The sequence below is a fragment of the Cornus florida genome, unplaced genomic scaffold (genome assembly GCF_030987335.1).
Source record: "Cornus florida cultivar Cherokee Brave unplaced genomic scaffold, ASM3098733v1 CherokeeBrave_3.0.0_Hap2_Chr04, whole genome shotgun sequence".
Taxonomy (NCBI): domain Eukaryota; kingdom Viridiplantae; phylum Streptophyta; class Magnoliopsida; order Cornales; family Cornaceae; genus Cornus; species Cornus florida.
Window position 1 is genome coordinate 38,653,317 of NW_026775574.1, and position 21,504 is coordinate 38,674,820.

The following is a 21,504-nucleotide window of genomic DNA, read 5'->3' on the forward strand; positions in this document are numbered from 1 at the left end:
AAATGATTCTAAAAGTGCGGGAATGGTCTGTGGCTCCCAAGAAGCCCCGACTCAAAATCCGACCCCCCCGACGACCAAAAATGATAAAAATGAACTTAGAATCGAAATTTTGAAATCCAAAAATATAAAATGGAGTCAAATTACCATTTCGCCCTTGGCCACACTTCATACATGATTAATGAGACCCTATAAAAGAATAAAAACAGAATTCCTACACCCGATGCAAAAGTAATGAAGCAATGACTTATAAATTTTTAAGGTTTTCATAACATTTTGTGAAATCAAGAATTACATAAGATGCAATATAAATGTCATTGGCTTCCGGCCTCATCTCATACAAGTCAAATACATCGTAAAAGGTGTACTTATGTACACATTACATATATGGAATCAAAGATACAAGTTTTGACATATAAGGCTATAAAATGACATTTCATGCTAACATTTGCATGAAATAAAAACTTAAAAGTTACAAGCCATCCAAGGAATAATGAGCATCACGAACCAAGTCTTCGTACCTGAAAAATATCCCCGGTAACTTTGGGGTGAGTAACATAAAGCTACTCATAGGAGATGAGCATGCATTGACCTAACATTTTACAATAATATTACCTTAAGGTGAAACATGTTAAAGGGGCTCATGCCACATAACATCTATATCAAAGTGAGACTCAAGGAGTATCCTAAGCTACCTTAGAACATTTCTAGTATAAATTACAATATTTATGCAATTAAACGATATAGAAGCATACTATACAACACAACAAGACATAGATTCTCAAAGTTATCAACTTGAAATCTGAAATGTGAAATCAACTAAAATGGTTCATGCCACCTAACGTCTATGTTCCAAATGAGTCTAAGGAATTATCCTAGGCCACATTAGAATAATAAAACATAAATCACAATATCGATGCAATTTAACTAACATTGAAACTTCCAATACAACATATAAAGCATGATTTCTTAAAGTTAACATCTTGAAACTTAAATGGGAAATCAAATAAGGAACAAGAAGTTACAATAAGTTACAGCATCATCTAGTTATCAACTTAAAATAAAATGCGAAATCAAACAGGGTGGATACTCGAACATCACGGCGGATCAGACCGACAACGTGGTTACTTTAGGGTTACTAGCCCACGGGTAACCTCCTTATGTGCGCACTAGACTATAGGGGGACAATCCCCCGTACTAGAACCATCTCCTAGCCGCAGTCAAATAACGACATCCCTAAGTTTCCAAAATCAACAAGTTGTGCAACAACGTATATATCAACATGTATATACAAGATAATCAATTATCTACCACGCACAACCAAATTTGGAAACACGTACAATACATGCTCTAAGTCCACAACTAGCATGGCATGACAAATGGCATTAAATTCTCTAGATTCCAAATCAATTCCAAATAACCTCAAATCAATACATGTTAAAGGACATAGCATGGTCATCACCGATATCTATTCAAAAACTTAATTAGGTTATTAGAACAATAAAGTATAATTTAATTAAATCATGATAATTAAATCTCTAGATTCTAAAGCTACTCCAAATGGTCCAAAATTAAGATATGCTAGTAAATAAGTTCTAGTCATTACAAATATCAAGTTTAAAATTTAATCAAGCCAATGGAACCATTAAATATATTTTAATCGATTATTTTAATTATAATCTCTAGATTTTTAAACTCATCTAAATGCTCTCAAATTAAAGTATGTTATAAAACATGCCAAGACTTGATTTAATAGCCTAATACAAGTGATTTCCATGCAAGATACAACCATGATAATTAAACATTCATACAAGAAAAAAATAAAATGAAAGGTTTCAAAACCTAATCAAATATTCCCGATTTAATATATATGAAAATATATGGCATGCATATCAATAATATCAAGCCAGAAATCCAATGGAGTGAATAGTACATTTGGAATAAATTAATTAAACAAATTAATTAATTATCTCTAGATTTTAAAACATCTTCGAATACTCTCAAATTCACATATGTTGAAGAGTATGTTAGAGTCTAATATAATATGACATCACATATTGATTTCAAACTAGTTAAGGCCACATGAATTAAATTTTCATTCAAGAAAAATATTAAATAAAAACTTCAATACTTATCCAAATGTTCTCAATTTAATATATGTCAAAGATCATATCAAGGTGTAATATAATATCATACCACATGTTTAAACTAAGCTATAATCAACCGGGAGAATCAAATCTCATACAAGAAAAATAAATAATAAAGTTTCTAGATTTAATATCAAGGCATATAAATAAGTTGTATAAGCATCAATAACATGCAAGACAACAAAAATATAAACTTACAACATCCCCTACCTCACTTTGAGATGAAATCTCAAATCCCCACCGAAAGAAAAATGCTCCGAATCCAACGATACTCCTAAGGTATGTCGGGGACAACGAGAGGAACAACTTTAACCTTTGAGGTACCATGAAAATCCAAACTCGAACTCAAAACCCGAACTCAAAAATGGTCAGAAATGGATTCTAATAAGGGGGAAAGGTAGAACACGACGAGGCCTACGATAAACGTTAAGGCGGAAAACAAAATACAAAGGCATGCAAGTGGAGACGAAGAAAGAAAGGTGGTAGCCCCTTGGGCAGCCATAGCTGCTAGCTAAGAGAGGGAAGAAGATGGTGAAAAAGTGATTTTTCATTTTAAGACATTCTATTTATAATAAAACCCTAAAAGTACCCCAAAAGGGCCCCGCCGGGTCTAGAAAAATGAAATTTGAGCAGACGCTCTCAAATGGCAAAATTCTGTGAACGAAAAAGAACCGAAATGAGAAAATATGAATCACAGAAGAAACGACGTCAAAAACTGAGTCCCGAGTAGAGAGATATACCCCAAACAAGTTCGACGGCAACCGGGGTCAAAAATCCCTAAATGTGGGGAAAATGACCGGGAGGAAATTCTAAGAGTATCCAGGCTCAAAACGAGGCATTTTTGCAATAACTTTCATTAATTGCACAATGGCCCATTCAAAAAGGGGTTAATTGCACTAATGACCCAGAATGGAAATATATTCCAAAAATATTTTCTTAAAAACCCCTAAAATAAAATATATCCAAAAGATATTTATGAAAAATGCCCCAAGAAAATAAAATATTTCTAAAGAACTTTACATCCATGCCCCTATGGATACCGGAAGTAACCAGAGTACTTTTCTACAAAAGTAAAGATATGTATTTCGTGAAAACCACATAGAATGAAGATACGTGAAGTCAAAAACCAACTCTGAGCACGAAAAGTGAGGTTGTGCCAAAAAGTGACAAATGGGGAAAAAGATGAAAAGTGAATAGTGTCCAAAAAGTGAAAATGTGGAAATGACTCGATCCTTAAAGGAAGTTGTCGATCCAAACGAAAAAAGTCTTGGAAACCATTTCCAAGCACTCAAAACGACACCCAGTGATGAGAAACAGAATTCGGAAAAGAAAATTAAACGGAAAAAATTTATCCGAAAAATTTGAGAAAAAGGAAAGGAAGGAAAATGACCGAGTCATTACAATCATAATCCTTTTCGTCCACCTCAACATTATAATCCTCATTAGCAAGGCCAGATGATTTAGTGGTAGGAGTATATAATTGTTTTTTTTTTGGGGGGGGGGGGGGGGAGCGAGGGAGGTGTACGACTCGCAAAAGAAGAATGATTACGGATGCTTCGCATCATAGATTGGAGAGTAGGAGAAGGAGGCGGATGAACGATATTGTCCTCCATTTTTTTCCGTATACGTATTTTTTTTCGTCAAAAAGGAGATTTCTTTTGAGCTATCGACTTCAGTCGACCCATTTCTAAACCAGTCTTTACATCGCAGCAAACCAAACTCTATTATGCACGAACAACCTTTGGACTAATTGTCAACAAAATTTGAACTACAAACAGATAAAACAAACAGAAAATTAACTGCAAATAAAGTGCAACAGAAAAATCATACCATCCAAGAACAGATACGACACACCAATTACCATTAGAAATTGTATAAAACATTGCCTTACAGTAATAGAATGGAAATTTTTTTCTAAGGTATTAAATTGGAAGTTTAAAACTACAACCATGTTACGTTATTTATAATTACCAATCATAATTCTCAATTACAATTACAAATTATATTAAACATTGGCATAAAGGAATAGAATAAATAATTTATTCTAACATTTTAAATTGGAAGTGTAAAACATTCATTCCTTATAATAGAGAATATCCCAACTATTTTGAAGTACTTATCATGAATAAAACACTATTTTACAGGAATAGAATGAAAATTTTATTCTAACATCTTAAATTGAAACTTTGAAACCCAACATAACTTATAATAGAAAATATTCCCACTATTTTGTAGTATTTATCACGAATAAAATTTTCAGAATTTCGCATTCATTTTCCCACAATTTAATAACAATTCACAAATAAACAAACGACAGTTATAAAAAACTATTTCATACGATTCATAAATTCATATGTAAAACACTGAAATAATGAAAAATACAAACCCTAGGTCCTTCATAATAATAAAAAAAGGTCATTTATGAATAACAACTCGTAAATAAAGCTTAAACCTTTTTTCAAAAGCTCTTACTCAATGATGAACACTTGGACGAACCACCACTTCCCTTTAGGATTTTCAGCGCCCTTACAATTCATTCAACACCCTTCTTCCAATTCCTTTAGCGCCCTCCTTCCAATTTCTCTTCCTATGCAGAAAGGGGGCTTTCAGAAAATATACACTATATCAATGATGTGTTCTACTACCGTTCTAATTCTTTCAACACCCTTCCAATTTGTGTTCCAATTCCTTCCTTCAGCGCCCTTCTTCAAATTTTTCTTCCAATTCCACCACCTAGACAACAATTTGGGAGGGAAATGAAATGAAATGAAATGAAATGAGAAGGGGGCATTTCAGAAAATGTATATACATTGTATAATACTCCGTATATATATATACAGAAAGGGGAATTATGCATTATATACACTACATATACAGTAAATATACATTGTGGGGGTAACTTGGAGTTACTTTTTGAACAGTGATTTTTTAAAAATGACGTGGCCTGTTCTGGGCCACACAATTGAACCGGGGGAATAGGTCTCCTGTTCCAATGGAGAAGATTTTTGTCCAATAAATAGGGGGTATTGTTGCCTTTTAAGATTATAGATATTTTGTGTTAAATTGTATTGATCATTTGCATATGTCGGAGCCTAAAAAAATAAATTAGAGTGTAAGTAAAAGTTAAAAGTGGTTCAAATTTTACCTGTCAGGTAGTTTATCCTAAAATTAAAAAATAATAATAATAAAAAAAGAAAAAAGAAAAGTGGTGTTATAACAGCAGCATCCGCAAAGGTCATGTACAGCACGTCTACTCAACACCAAATTAGCAGCAGCAAGGGTAAGGGTTCTCTCTCTAATCTCTCTCTTTCGTAGTTTCTCTCTTGATTTTGAGGGTTCTGTAACATCATCACTCAGGCTTACACTTCTTTTACATGTGAATATATATATATATATATATATACACACTTAATAATATAGTACACACGGCGAGAAATGTCGAAATGGGGGAAGAGGAAGGACGACGAAGAGTACGCCTCCGAAGGCGATGCTCCCCCAAAGAAAACCTCCAAGAAGGACTCCACTGATGACTCCGACGACGACATCGTCGTCTGTGAGGTATATTCCTCGTATCACCTCTATGCATATAGTGTGTCCTTTTTTGTTATTTGTAAACGTTATTCAAATTTGTATATTGTTTATTTTGTTTATAGATTTCTAAGAATAGGAGGGTGTCGGTGAGGAACTGGCAAGGAAAAGTTGTGGTTGATATTCGCGAATACTATGTCAAAGATGGGAAGCAAATGCCTGGCAAAAAGGGTTCGTGTTTTCCCCTTCTTATTGGGTTTAGCTTCAATTTTTAATACAGAGATCTGAATAAATTTGATTTTGTTGGTTTTTGGGTAGTAGCTTTCTTTGTACTACAGTTGTGTTCACTTTTCGTTATTGGTGTTTATTTATGAGGATTGATAATTGGGTTTAGTGTTTATTACCTGATATTGATAATTCTCAGATTTTACTCACTGCAATGAAATAGCTGCATTTGGGTTTACAACTTGGTTGTAACTTGTAAGAGAAATGGTCACAATTGTGGAAATGTTATTCCTCTATTTTTTATGCATTGTGTGGTTCACGTGATAGAGTGTTGTGGCTAAGTGGAGTTGCCAACAAAGCTAGGGTAATACACAATATGTGAGGGCGAAAGCACAAATGTGACATGTGATGTACATGTGTTCCATAGGTGATAGAACGTTTGACACACTCTCTTCAAAACTAGCCCATTTATAAATTGCATAAGAAATACACCCACTTGAGTCCTCAGTTTCAAGTTTCAACCATCAAGTTATAGAACTTCTATAATTCTGTTTGGATTGTGGTGCGACCCCAAGGTCACACCATGTCGTGCACCAAGCTTGAGGACCTCCTTCATTATTGTTGTTGTTCCATGCGTGTATAAAATGATTTAAGTTGCACGCACTTGGTGCAGTTTTGGCAGGTTTAGGTGATGCGAAGTTATGTTACATACAGTTTTCTAAATCTATGAAGTATCCTAGTCAGACACATTATACTTGGGGAAGGATAGATATATGTCTCAAATGTTTTGTTGGACTTGAACCTTATAAGCATATGATATATCAGAAGTTCAAGTACATATTGTACATAAAACTTTTTCATTAGGTTTCTTCATTTTTATTTTTGCTCCATAACAATTAAAGTGTTCATGCTAAACATTATATGTTAGAGAATATTATATTAATCCATTAAATATTAAAAAATATTAAATTGTGTTTGAGATTTTAACAAATCTCATATTATAGGCATAACCATACTTGATACGTACTAGAGTACATATAATATGGGATCGAAGTGGAGACAGACATAAAGGAGCCTACATCACATTAGTGCACAGGGGGATGATGCATGATCATGTATACAAGTTAAGCCACAAGGCAAACTTTTAAGTGCAAGAGAAACTTGCTCTTGTCGTTACAGAATTCAAGAACAAGGTAGTGTGCCTATTTAACATCCAAGCCAACAAGCACCCGCTTCTTGTGTAAATTTTCAACATCACACAACTTGACCTAAATATGGAATTTTTTGAGGTTGGAACTCCTTAAATATGGTCTTCTAATGAATTTTAGTGGATTCTGATGAGAGATGTATAGGTGATTCACAATGAGATTTGGTTATACATTTTATTTTGAGCCAATATTGGTTGTCAACTTGTCTAAATATACTAATTTGGAGTTTTTATTTAATTTATGACTCTAGCTGTGCTTAATGTCTTAAATATGAAATACATATAAATGTACCAAATAGAAGACTAATAAACATGGGAATTAGTATTCACAACGCTTAAGCCTTTGAAGATTTTTTAAAAATAATTTAAAATTAATAGATAGATGATCAGGTGCAAGGTTTACAAACAAAATATTTATATATCTAGCATCAAAGTACACTTACCTATTAGATGAACGGTTGTAATGGTTTGATTCAGGATCTACGCTAGGAATCTAGGATGTTGTGTTTCTTGTGGTTTTATTCATAGATATTAGGTTTTGATTGAGCCTAGAGCTTATAGAGGGTTGTTAAGAGGAGAGAAGTTGAAATTATGAGGAAAAAATATGTTTGCCATCGTGAAAAGCTGACTGGGCTGCGTCTCTAGACTATCGGCTGATAGTATAGTGACTTGGTCAAGTCACTACAATCTCCACCACTTCAGACTTGGCTGAGTCCCCTCAAGTCTCTACCAAGTCAGTAGTGATATTTAGTCAAAAGGGAATGTTGAACAGTTACCTACTCGACTTTGGCCGAATCCTTATGACTTACGACAGGGTCGGGTCGGTCCGTGTAGGCCGATATATAGAACCTTAGTTGTAGCATAGTGTTCAAGTGTTGTCATGGCATCATTAAAGGAATAGTAGGTTAGGGGTTTGGTTCTTTTCGTTTATCCACAACTCATTGTTAGTCTTTATCATTCCTTCTCATTGTCCATTTTGCCTAGATTACAGCAATGATCATCATAGGCTTCATTAGCATCACTTATAACTCCATTGTATTTTTTGAGGCTTCAGTCCTGTTTTGTTATATTGCCTCTTGGACATAACGGTCAATGCCCTAGTTCTTTTGGTTGTGGTCTATTTTCTTATGTATTTTGAGGACTTTATAACCATTCTTTTTAGTAGAATCAATAATTACATTCTACATTATATATCCTCTCTTCTAAATCACATTTCTCTCCCTTTTTTTTTTGATCAGTCAAAATCACATTTTTCTTATCAAATTTTCTTTAACAAGTATTGGTTTTTCCATTTCTTCTAGTTGCACCACTTAGTGAAGATTTTTTTTTTTACTTGTCTCCTGTTTATGGGTACACGCATAAAGAATAAAGCTTATGATCAGATTTATTTATTTTCCTGAATGGGGTTGTTTTATAAAAGAAACTCTATGGAGTACTAGAGGTTTGAGGGCATACCCTCATTTACAAAGCTGGAAGTGAATAGGACCGTTTCCAATAGAGCACAAAAAGAAAAAGGCAACCAAGCCACAAACAAAAAGTACAGAGAAAAATCATCAAGGGAAGAGTAAAGCAAAATCTTGAGTCTTTAGACCTATGAGGGTCACACATTCTGAGAGCACAATCAACACCACATCAGCATGAGATCTCTTGTAACCCTGATGGAGAGCAGAATTTCGCTGAGCCCAAATAGACCAATGAACAGTGGGGAACACGTATTTCAAAAACTTATACTTCACAGATATTACCCTGTCTGCAGCAGGGAACCACTCCATCATATGTCTTAGGATAAAAAAACAGGCTAAGGACAATTCAATATGTCAAAAACAAAGCCCCAAATGACTGTGGCATAAGAGCAAGAAATAAAAGACACGATCCACATTGTCTAGTCCATTATAGCAGCAATGACAAGATGGATGGAAGCAACAGACCCCTCTTTGGCAGATTAACAAAAGTAGGGATAGCATTCTGCATAATCAAGGCTGAGGTGAAGGATGCCCTAGACCTGCACACCTTCCACACAACAGTATCCCACTGTACCTGCTTCCTGCAATGTTCCTAGACAGACTTAAAACTAATTGCATTATGCTTCCATTTGATCACATCTCTGCCACCTGAAATTGTGAAGGACTGAATGTATTCTTTAACCATTGAAGGAACCTGCATTGGAATCTCCCACTCACTATTATGGATAATAGAGGAAATAGTATCAGATCAACCAAAGTCTCTGCACACATTACTGCCAAATCTCTTAATCAAAATCAAACCATAACACCAAGGATCTCTCAATAATTGAAAATGAGCACCATCACCTATTTTAAAAATACAATGATTCAGCATGAATGATCTCACATCAAGAACACTTTGCCAAACAGCAGAATGCTGAGCCTTAGGAATGCAAGACCAGTAGCTCCCTCTCAGCAAGTATTTACCCTTGAACCTCCTGACCCAAAGTTTGTCCTCATTCTGAATAAAATCCCATAGTAATAAGCATTTTGAAGAATAATCCACCTCATCAACTTTTCTGATGCCAAAACCTCCTTCTGAGACTGGTAAAGTAGCCTTGGACCCTTTTAGGACATGTAAGTTCTTTGTTGAGTCAGTATGGCCACACAAGAACCCTTTATTCTCCCTTCAATATCCATCCTACATTCCCAAGGGATTTTAAAACAATAAGCCAAATAATACAGAACGGACATAACTCGAGTCTTGATCAACTCAGATCTTCCAGCAAGAGGCAGGTTCATAGAGTTCCAGACAGTCATTCTAGAATTTAATTTGTCCATTAGTGGTTCAAAAGTACCTTTTTCCAAATGTAAATCAGATAAAGGCAGACCCAAATACTGGATAGGGAATGAACCTTTCCTAATTGAAAGATCCTGTCAATGCTTCTGCTCCTCCACACAACTCCTAATCTTCTTTGTTGAGTCAGTATGCTCCCTCAAGAACCCTCTTACTTTCCCCTCAATATCCATCCTACTTTCCCAAGGGATTTTAAAACAATAAGCCCAATTATACAGAGCGGACATAACAACAGTCTTGATCAACTCAGATCTTCCAGCAAGAGACAGGTTCAAAGAGTTCCAGAGAGTCATTCTAGAATTTAATTTGGCCATCAGTGGAATAAAGGCACCTTTTTTCAAACGTAAATCAGATAAAGGCAGACCCAAATAGTGGATAGGGAATGAACGTTTCCTAAATTGAAAGATCCTGTCAATGCTTCTGCTCCTGCTCCTCCTCACAGCTCTGGAATAGATAATTTCACTCTTCTCTTTGCTCACCTGCAAGCCTGTGTCCATATACAGCTGATTGAATACAGCAAGAATACAATGAGCAGTGCTAACATCAGCTTCAACCATCAATAGGAGATCATCTGTATAGGAAACATGAGACAGTCCCACACCAGCCTTCACAACAGCCCTGGAAAGAGTTACTATCCCCCTAGTAATGGCATTCTCCATCAGATTGCTAAAGTGCTCAGTAGCCGAAGGCCCAAAGTAAAGAGCAGAAGGGACAATGGACAGCCCTACCCAATACTTCTACCACGAGAGAAGAGATGCTTGGAGGGCCACTCCCCTTTGTATTTGGTGGGGTCTGTGGCGCGAGAGAAATAGGAGATATTTTGAGGGAGAGGAGTCTCCCATTTGGGCTATTAAATATAGTATTCTTACTTCTTTATTCTTTTGGGTAAATGGGCAGGATTGTAATTCAATGGATTGTCTTTTGGATTTTGTGGATAGCTTAAAGCTATAGTGTTGTCTTGGACGGCTGTTGTCTTTGGGGGCGCTCCCCTTTTGAGCCCCTTTTATAAAATCTTACTTATCAAAAAAAAAAAAAATTTGGATAGGTAAAAATATATTAACAAACGCGCTCAGAGGGGAGCGAAGCCTTAACAAAGCAAACAAAATACGCAAAATGCGTCATTACAACGATAAGTTGTTAACAAAATCCAACAATCTATCTACAGATGGACAATTTTTCCCATTAACCCAAGAATAAAGAGAATGCAAAATATTCGCCTTGATAACCCACACTGGCGACTCCTGTCCTTCGAAAGATCTCCTATTCCACTCGTGCCACAACCCTCACCAAATACACAGAGGTGCAACCCTCCACGCCTTCCTAACCCGACTTCCCACTCGTCTCCCTCTCCAAGCTTCTAACATATCCATTGTGTTACTAGACACCACCCAGTCCACCCCAAAAACATTTAGGACCAAATTCCAAACATCCGCTGCCACTCTACAATGCAGCAAGAGATGATTAACCGACTCGCCCGCCTTCAAACATGCAACACCAATTAACTATTATTTGGTGTCTTTTTCTGAGATTGTTCGGAGTAAGAATGCTGCCACGCACCGCTGTCCACTTGAAAAAAGCCACCTTCAGTGGAGCTGGAGTCCTCCATACAGCCTTCCAAGGAAACCCGTTACTTATCGATTTTGTAAGATTTTTATAAAACGGTCTCACCTTAAACACCGCTCTAGAATCCCCCATCCACACCATCTTATCCCTTCCTTCCCCCTCCACCACTTGACTATAAATTAATCCCATTAATTCGCTAAACTCCAACAACTCCCAATCATTAAAATTTATGCGAAATCTCACATCCCAACTAGCTCTCCCATTCTCTAACCTAAAATAATTTTCCACCACCGCATGCTTCTCCTCAACCATCCTATAAAGTCTAGGAAACCTAAAAGCCAACACCACATCCCCACACCAAACATCCGTCAAAAGCCTCACATAACGACCATCCCTAACTCGAAACCGTATCCGCTTAGAGAATTTGTCCCACCCCCTCCTAATACCTTTCCATGAACCCATACCTGCTGATGAAGTCACACCTCTAGACACCCAACCTCCCTCCTCTTCCCCAAACTGACAAGCAATAACACGCATCCAAAGCACGGACCTTACGCACCCAAATCTCCGTAGCCATTTCCCTAACAGAGCTTTGTTAAACATTTCCAAAGCTACTTGCTCAAGCCCTATCAAGGTATGGAGAACAATAGACATCCTATTTGCCATATTTTTAGTATTAACCTTATAGATAGTATTGCAGAGGGAAATATGTCTGTAATCTCCAAAGCTCATGATCTGATTCTCATGGAATAAACTTGTCGTTGCATCTTTCTTGCTTTACCCACTTAATGGGGGAAGGCCTTAATTTTATATGATTTTCTTTTAGAAGTTAGAAAGTGTCAGCTCTCTTGTGAATAGATAAAAGTTGAAATTGGACATTTAGAATGTCCTCATCCTACTTGAAATAAGGTTTTCAGAATGTTTTAGAAATGGTTCTCTATCAGTTTATGCTCAAGTTACTAGAAATTCCTGAATGCTTTTTCAATAAATATTTGAAAATCTCGAAAAGTTATATATTATATTAATATATAATGTATAAATTTGTGGAGTTTGTTTTAACATGTCTAGAGACTTCATATACACCTTGGAATAGTGTTTAATTGAGTAAAGAGGTTTGTCTGTAATTTATTGTTTATAATTTGTCTCTCGCTTCATTACTGTGGCAGTGCTTGTAATCCATTCACTTCGAGCTGTCTGGTCTACAAATTATAGCATACTTTCTGATGCCTTATTGAGTTTGATGGTTATAACTAGCGTCTTGAAGGTATTTTTTATTTATTTATTTATCTTTTATTGTGGGTTGGGGTAAATTGATTCTAGTCACGTTGACATTTTTGCATTAGTTTGAGATAGGAAAAAAATCATTTTATACCTTCATTTTATTTTTTGGATTTTTTTTTTTTTTTTTCTTGTTTATTGGATGCTAATTAAGTATATGATAAGATATATTTGCATATATCTTCCCTTCTTGACTATATTGTCTATCATACTCCGGATAGTTGACCATATATAGCAATATGGTGGCAATTTTGTGTTGCATCAGTAAATAGTAAGAGTTGAAAAGTAGAGGTAAAGTACCTGTTGTATTGGGGTTATAATTTGGCATCTCTTTATCCTTTTTAAATTACAAATATTGAGCTGCATGTATGGATTAATACATTGGTTGAAATAAATATTTTGCTGACCCATCCTCTGTCAGATCCTGTTAGTGGGCGATCCTTAACCCTAGGCTGGTATTTAAACCATACACTAGCATGAAGCGACTTTGGCTTCTATTTACCATTTTGATAGTGTGCTATTTTTTTCTTTATTCTCCAACCTGTCATATTGTCCCATTCGAGTTGGTTGAGGGAATGGTATCTCGTACTTCATTCAAATTCATGGATTTTTGCTCCTCTAGTCCATGATGGAAAGTTGCACGTACTTTGACATATAATTTTTGTAGGCTCCTTTAGAGCTTAATTTTTGTTCGTTCCATCTTGCTTGGTTGGTTATGCTTTTGTTTTGTGCTTGTTCTGCAAAGGAATGCCTTTGCTTCTCCTTTGTACACTATTGTTATATCTATAAATTTTTCCTTTTACCGGGAAAAAATGAAAAAAAATAAAAAAGGAAATTAAGCTCCACTTGTGTTTACACCATAATTATTAGCCACTTTCCAATGGAAGGTTGCCCTGGTCGATTCCAATGGAAGGTACTACGACATTCCAGTGGAAATCACTATCTTCTAAAGACTTTGGCCGGAAACCAATCAAAATTTGACACGTTGCTTAATAAAAGGGGCATAACTATAACTATTTGCACCATAATTATCAGTCACTTTCTAATGGAAAGTTGCTGTGGCCGATTCCAATGGAAGGGTGATATGCAGACGTGGGTGCAATCATAAAACAACACGTGGATTCATTTAAGAAAGCCATTTGGTGAAGTAACCACCTTGGGACACGTGGCAGCCAAGGAAGCAACCAGTTACATGCAAGTGGAAAGTCATGGGACACATGACAGCCAAGGAAGTAAGTAGTTACATGCAAGTGGAAAATCCTGGGACACGTGGCAGGCCAAGAGGTAAGCAGTTGGAAGACATGACTTCCAAGTGGGACACGTGGCAGAATTTCCAATTGAAGAGGGATTATTCCAATGGAATGTGCAAGATTCCAGTGGAATGTCATGCGAGTAAGTAGCAGAAATGGTAGAATGTGGAAGCCAAGGAAACAACTAGTTACATGCAAGTGGAAAGTAATAGGACACGTGGCAGCCAAGAAAGCAAGCAGTTACATGCAAGTGGAAAGTCATGGGACACATGGCAGCCAAGGAACCAGGCAGTTACATGCAAGTGAAAAATCTTGGGACACGTGGCAGGCCAAGAGGTAAGTAGTTGGAAGACATGACTTACAAGTGGGACACGTGGCAGAATTTCCAATTGAAGAGGGATTATTCCAATGGAATGTGCAAGATTCCAGTGGAATGTCATGCTAATAAGTAACAGAAATGGCAGAACGTGGACTAGAACGTGGCTTCAAGTTGAACGGACAACCTGGAAGCGTGGGACACGTGGAGGATTTCTATTGGACGAGCGGTTATTCCTGGCCAGTGGAAAGTCATGCTGAAAGTGGCAAAAATGTAGGAAAACATGGTCCTACACGTGTACGCACTATAAAGGCTAAAGAATGCAGTAGGACACGGACACATGGCATGAATCCAACCAATCCACTTGGGGACATCTAAAGTTGGCAATGAAACTGCCCATGCTAACTGCCATTACCAAATTCTATAAATAGGGCATGTTATTGTTACTTAAAGTCTCTCCTCAACACACACACAACTACAACACTCCATTTATCTTTCAATTCCTGCAATTGTCCTTCATTTTATATTTCAATTCATGCAATGTACTTCAATTATCTTCATTAATGCAAGTTATCTTTCAGCACTTTACTTTCCAAGCCATGCACCTTCAGTTCATTACTTTCAGTCTAGCACTTCAAATCCTTCATTTCCAGCCATAAGAAAATCTCGAAGTCCTTTGTCACTAAAGGCAAAAAAGAACCTTTGGAGATGGTCATTCCAGACCTCCTTTCAGTCGCCTAATCCATTCCATTTTCATCTGGAATATAGTTTGGACTCACTCGGAACTTCCTGAGTTCCTAGCACGGCCATAGTTGTTAAAGGCTCAAGGCACCCAAAAGCACAAATACCTCCTGGAGCTTGAGGCGCAAGGCGCAAGGCGAGGCGTGCGCCCGACTGAAGCAAGGCGCATGTTGAAAAAAAAAAATCAAAACCCACCTATGTGACAGGACTTATTAATATACCTTGGGCTCAATTCCTAAACTCATGGTTAATCAGACAATACAAGCCTATTCATCCATTAATATTTAATATAGATAATACACATTATGAATTCTTTTTAAGTATTTTTTTATTGCTATAGCAACTAAGTGACATGACTTATTACAACCTCGGGCTCAATCCCTAAACTCATGGTCAATCCAAAACTGAGACAACATATACAATCCAATTCATCCATTAATATAGACAATACTCCAAGCAAGTAATAATTAATTATTTGTACTAATTGAAACGTGTTAAACAAAAATGTAAATCCAAGAGAACTTCAGTCAGAAACTACTACAGTTGAAAGAACCCTCGGACACTGAAAGAACCCAAAACCAGAGGTGACATATTAAACACTAGACACTAGACATATTAAATTTGAGATTGAAATAAAACTCAAGAAAAAAAAATAAAAAGCAGAAGAAAAAGAAGAATAAAACTGGAGAAAAAATAAAAAAATAAATAAGTAAAAAGAAGAAGAAAAATAAAAAAATAAAAATCTGCCAGACTCTCGAGAGAGCCGAGACTCGAGAGAAGAAGAAGAAAAGAAGAAAAAGAAGAGAAGAAGAAGAAAAGAAAGAAAAAAAAAAATCTGAGCAGATCCAAGAAGAGGAGGAGGAGGGAAGAAGAAGAGAAGAAGAAGAAGAGAGAGAAGAACTTACCTGCTGGCCGAGCCGCCAACGCAGATCCGACGCAGATCCGAGAGTCTGAGTGCCGCAGCGAGCCTCTGTCTTCTACTCTTCTTTCCTTTTCTTTTTTGCTTTTTTTTTTTTTTTTTGTCTTTTATGTTGTAACTTGTAGACTTGTAGGCATTCTATTATATTGACTAATAAAATAATAATATTCTATTATACATAAACAATAAACAAAGTTACAAAACCAAAAAAAAAAAGAAAAGAAGTAAAAAACGATTTTTTCAAGCAGGCGCGCTAACGCCTTGGTGGGAAAGGTGCACGCCTTACATAACTCAGCCGCCTTAAGTGTACTCAAGGCGACAACAAGGCGCCTGGAGGCGCATTGCGCCTCCGGCGCCTTTGACAACTATGAGCACGCCCGCACTTCCACCAGACCAGCAGAAGACATATTTTACAAGCATTGACATGATATTCTTAATGCTATCAGGAAAATTTGGTGGGTCAGAGTGACGAGGGATTAGAACAGTGAAGGTTAATGTGGTGGAGAATGTTCTACACAAAACGATAGTTACTGAGTTGGCTATAATCTAGTATGAAGGATCTATATTTTACCTTCCAAATATCTATGATGATGGAATTTTAAAAGTGAGCTTACTTCATAAGTCACCTAAGAATTGTTCTAATATATACACACACATTAAATCTGCTGTGTGTTAGTCCCAAATCAACAACCATGGAACTGACCTTCAAATGGCTCCAGAGAAGAATATACTGAAGCCAAATGGATGATGGCTGTTGTTACATTGGTGTGATAGTATTATTGCTTGTCATGAAAAAAATTCTGCTGGCCAATTGAGGTTGTTATCCTTATTTAGTAATCACAAGACAGATCTATACTATGTTTGGAAACTAGCATGTTGGGAAAAATGGTACTCATATCCTCCGTCATGTAGGCTTTAATTATGTAATTCCTATCCCGTGGCTTCAAAATATATGTTGCATTTGTAATGTGCGCGCGAGACTATTGTGTAAAATTTGATAAGAGAACTAATGAAAGTCATGTATTTTCTTTCAGGTATTTCACTAAGCATGGATCAGGTACGTGGCATTTTCTTTTTAATTTGATATTATTGAAGGAATTTTATTTATTTATTTATTTTTATTTTAATTACTTTTGCTCACTCCTTGTGTAGTGGGATGTACTTCGAGATCATGTGGATGTGATTGACAAGGCTGTTGCTGAGAATAGCTAGGATGCCAGTGGTTATGGGTTTTGCATAATATGACTGAATGAAGTAGAAATTGTAAATGGAACTGCTGTTTTTTGTCGTCAAGTAACTGAAACGGAATGGTGAAATGATCGTGCCCGTGTTTTGCTTACTTTGGAAGTGTAACGAAGGAATTGAAACTAAGTAATGTTTAGGTAACTTGATAATACATATTTATGTGTAAGGCGCAACTTGACTTGTAGTGTCTTGTTATGTTATGTTGGCTGGAGTTTTTCAACAGAAGCACTCTTTTGTCAATCGTCTGGAGAACTTTTGACCGTTGCTGATGCATTATCAAAATATTCAGTCAGCTACTACCACCAAGCTGGTGCTATAGTTTTCTTGCTTTCAGGCATTACTTTTGGTGGGTTTTACTAATCCCTTCGAATTGCAATTAATCAAATCTGTTGAACGTTGTTTAGCATTGTTGATTGATTGTGTTAGTATCATGTTTGCTGACTCCTAACTTGATAAAATAATTTGGATTTGTTTTTTCTTTACTCCCGTTCTTAAAATTGGACGGTTCCATGCTCTGAACTGGCACAAAGCATTTTATCATAATTTCATTTTTTTGAAACTAGTAATTTCTTTGTTGTTGATCATAGTAGTGATCTAAATAAATGCTTGGGACGTTTGAATGTTGCCACGCTGGATCTTTTGGTGGTGGTTATTTTGCTGGATAAACCTACTTGAGAACACTGTAGGTGACCTAGCTCCAACCTGGTTGCTTGCTTGATTTTATTGTAGCCTTTGAATTTTAGAGAGGATATGTATATATATATATATATATATATATATATATATATATATATATAGTCGGTTGTTTCGTTGGAGAAGGAAACCTCCCGGGTAGGAGGCAAGTATTGTCCTTTTTATTAAATGTTTTTCTGGTGGATCTTCCCCTCATAAATCCAAAGGCATTGTTGGAATGGAGTTGATTCCTTCCAAATTTGCATGGTTCATTGAAACCAATAATAAAAACAAAAAGAGAGAATTCTACCAAATATCAAGTCTTTGAAATGCAAATAAAATGAAATTCCTTAAAATTCTTGCACAACATTTTAGTTATCCAATCTGAATTAGCTAAAAGTTTAGTTCCTCTTTCCAATATATTGCCACCATTATTAACTAATGGGAAAGTAACACGTGTATGTGTTTATATGAACTAAACAAACAAGTACATGTTAAAAAATACTTCAAATTTTGATTGGAACATTAGGATTTGACACAATAACAAATAGATAACGTACCAATCCATAATTTTGAGCTAATGATAGGTTCCCAGTTCATCAAAATATAAATGCTTAAGCATATCGGCTGGGGGGAAAAAATAAAATAAAAATAAAAATAAAAAATTGGTTCTGTTTCATTTTATATTAATTTGAAGAGACCAAACAATTTGGCTTCCTGGAGGCTGCATAAACAATACACACTTCTTTTATCCCCATGTGGGAATAATTACCATCGACCCCTTTGATGACTGGCTTTTAACACATCTCCCCCACAAATTTACCTGTATAACACATTGCAGAGGAATGAATATATGATGTAGTGCCTTCCTCTTTCCTTCTTTTCCTTCCACACATTTTTTGTCTCTACTTTGCCCCAGCTATTTATTTAAAATAGAAAGAAAACCGTATTGGGTACTAACCAAAAAAAAAAAAGTCTTGGATAACCAGCAATGACCTAGGAATTATATTTTAACCAAAATAAGAAGAATATTTAATTGGCATCATCAACCGAGGGCTATCTTTAAATTCCAGCCAAGAAACCAATCCTGCAGTTTCACAGTAATTGTGTTTAGGGGTACATGAGACTATGAGTACAGAAAGGATATGCATTTCAATTGGTAGTCTAAAAAGACAATCATTTGATTGTGCTTTTGCAGGGCATACGAAGCAGAAATGAATTTTTTCAATGGGCGCATAATGGCAGTACCAAATGAAAAACTGAGCTATTGAATTGAACTTTCTTGTTTATTGCAATTTCACATTTTATACGAGTAACTTTTAGCTTTTTTTTTTGTTACATACACAAGGGCAGGCCATCATTTCCACTCATGGTCAGCGCACCCGTAAAGTTTTGGTCTTTTTCAAATGTAGTCATTTCAAATTAAAGAATTATTTTTGTTTCCCAGTGGTGTCCGAATAATATCTAAGCTGAACTGAAAATATAAGATTCTATTGTTCATCTTACCTTTTCCTTTTCTGGTACAATCACTAGAGAGCGGGGATGCTGAGAGACCCAACATTAAGCAATCTTGGCAGTATCTATAACAACAAAGCAAAGGATACAAGAATCATAAGAGCTGTCTACCAGTGTGAATAATTTGTCTGCTAAGGTGCTTTCAGAGAACCGTACCTCTCCCAGTCGAGCATTGATTTTCAAAGGCACAAAATCATCAGCCCGGGTTACACCTACATTTACAATTGCAGTAGCAGCACCTGCCTCATGAGCAGTCCTGTAGAAATCAATTTGAAGAGCTTTATCAACCTGATATAATAAATAATTTGAAAAAAAAATGCATGGATGATATCCTTTTGTTTTCTTTTCCTTGTGCATTTTAAATATAAAAGAGATAGGACACAATAAAAAAAATTTCCTCCCCACTACATGTGAATCAAGGTTCAAGCTGAATGATTTTGATGGGGAAAATCTCATGTTACATAACATTTGAAAATTAATCATAACAGTGATGTCTTGGAGACAACTGCTTTATCAGTTCATTACAGTCCTATCTCTGCTACGATGGAAGTAGTAATCATCCTCCCTTGCTGCAAATACTGATGTTCTTTGATGCTTTTGGGTGCAAATTCAACACGAACCAACATCGGCCAACCAATAAAAGACTTCAAAAAAATAAATAAATAAAATATCATAATTACACATTGCAGGCATCAAAGCAACCATGTATAATAGCAGCACAGGGCTCGTTTGGCAACCATTTCCATTTTTCGTTTTTGTTTTCATTTTTGTTGTGGAGTGTGCTCATTTGTGATTGGAAACATACTTGGTAACATAAAATTTGTTGCCAGATTTTTGGAAGCAAAAACATGAAGACAGGTTTATCGTTTTGTAATGTTTCAAAGTTGTTGCATGATTGAAAGTCAAATGGAGAGTAAAGGCCTGCTAATTTTTTGGTACTGTTCACCGCTACAGTGTTTTCTACAAATTAGGATCCCCTCCTGTTGAGGGGGTCCTGTGGTGATGTCCTGTGCCTCAAAACTAAGCATTTTGAGGCACAACAAATCACCATTATTATGAAAGATTTAATAGAGGAATTAGTGGAGAAATCTTTTAGTAATTAATGTTGTTTCCTATTATTAAAGATTTGGTGTTACTAGAGGAATCAGTGGATAAAAATCCTCCTTGTCTCCTATTTTCTAATTATTTCCATTCTCATAATTTCGTCTCCTATTTAAAGGAGCCTCCACCATTGTATTGTATATGAATTGAGAGAGTATTATAAAAGTGATGTAGCCCTTTGGGCTCTTCTTGCCTTGGATGTAGGTCCTAGTGGCTGAATCACGTAATATCTGTGTATTCTACTTATTTTATTTTTCTCTTCGCTTCCGTTTTATACTTTGCAACATAGTATCAGAGCCAATTTCTCTTCTTAGGTTCGGACCCCTATTTTGGGATATTCCCTTACCATCTAAAATGCTGCTAAGGGTTTCTTGGTACTATTTGTGACTTGTTTAGGCTGCCGGTTTATTCAGCAGTAATGTTCTTCAACTTTGTTGCATCTCCGACAGTTTTTTATTAACTTATTTGGGCTGCTGGTGTGTTCGGTAGCATTGTCTTCGTCTTTGCTGTGTCTTCGGCAGTTTTTATCGACTTGTTTGGGGTGCCGATGTGTTCAGTAGCATTGTCCTCACCTTTGCCGTGTCTCCAGCAGTTTTTTGTTGGGTTGTCTGGGTTGTCGGTGTGTTTGGTAGCATTGTTCTTCGTCTTCTCTTCTCTCTCTTCATCATTCACACTTGTTACTTGTCATCTCAATGGTAAGTTGAGCATTCATGCTCTGAATTGAGGGGGAGTATTGAAGATTTAATGGAGGAATCAGTGGAGAAATCTTTCAGCAATTGATGTTGTTTCCTATTTTCTAATTCTTTCTATTCTCATAATTTCTTATAATTTCTTCTCCTATATTGTTAGAATATTTTGGGTCATTATGTAATTACATATAGTTGGTAGGGTCATTGTGTAATTAGCTAAGTCTTGTATCTTTATATAAGCCACTATAGGCAGGATTCTGTATGTATGAAATACACATTGTGTAGCCACCATGTTCTCTCTCTCTTTCTCTC

The 21,504-nt window shown here is 36.2% G+C and overlaps 2 protein-coding genes across 7 annotated transcripts in view; one reads left to right on the top strand and one right to left on the bottom strand.

The window, feature by feature from the left end:
- Positions 1 to 295: 295 nt before the first annotated feature.
- LOC132303167 (NAD-dependent protein deacylase SRT2) overlaps positions 296 to 21,504 on the bottom strand; it is a 55,269-nt gene continuing 34,060 nt past the window's right edge. The window contains exons 10-13 of one of the 6 annotated variants that reach the window (XR_009481101.1): positions 19,559 to 19,658; positions 19,394 to 19,467; positions 4,617 to 4,877; positions 296 to 518 (exon numbers count right to left, since the gene is read on the bottom strand). Coding sequence is in view for 4 of the 6 variants with exons in the window: in XM_059800319.1 (XP_059656302.1) it covers positions 19,417 to 19,467; positions 19,559 to 19,658 (151 nt within the window). In the remaining 2 variants the exon portion in view is untranslated. Of the gene's footprint in view, positions 519 to 4,445; positions 4,878 to 18,375; positions 18,975 to 19,393; positions 19,468 to 19,558; positions 19,659 to 21,504 lie in introns of those variants that run through there. The other 5 variants (XR_009481100.1, XM_059800319.1, XM_059800318.1 and 2 more) reach the window with 5 other exon arrangements.
- Positions 5,340 to 18,711, top strand: LOC132303168 (RNA polymerase II transcriptional coactivator KIWI-like). The gene is made up of 5 exons (XM_059800320.1): positions 5,340 to 5,424; positions 5,565 to 5,702; positions 5,798 to 5,903; positions 17,005 to 17,027; positions 17,123 to 18,711. Exons 2-5 carry the CDS (start codon positions 5,580 to 5,582, stop codon positions 17,180 to 17,182), a joined length of 312 nt encoding a protein of 103 aa, XP_059656303.1. The 5' UTR covers positions 5,340 to 5,424; positions 5,565 to 5,579; the 3' UTR covers positions 17,183 to 18,711.

What these genes read in the sequence shown, in the direction of transcription:
- LOC132303168 (XM_059800320.1), top strand. Translation starts at nt 5,580, where the DNA reads ATGTCGAAATGGGGGAAGAGGAAGGACGACGAAGAGTACGCCTCCGAA. An exon ending in ACGACATCGTCGTCTGTGAG is followed by an intron (nt 5,703 to 5,797) that starts GTATATTCCTCG and finishes TTTTGTTTATAG; the next exon opens with ATTTCTAAGAATAGGAGGGT. An exon ending in TTTCACTAAGCATGGATCAG is followed by an intron (nt 17,028 to 17,122) that starts GTACGTGGCATT and finishes CTCCTTGTGTAG; the next exon opens with TGGGATGTACTTCGAGATCA.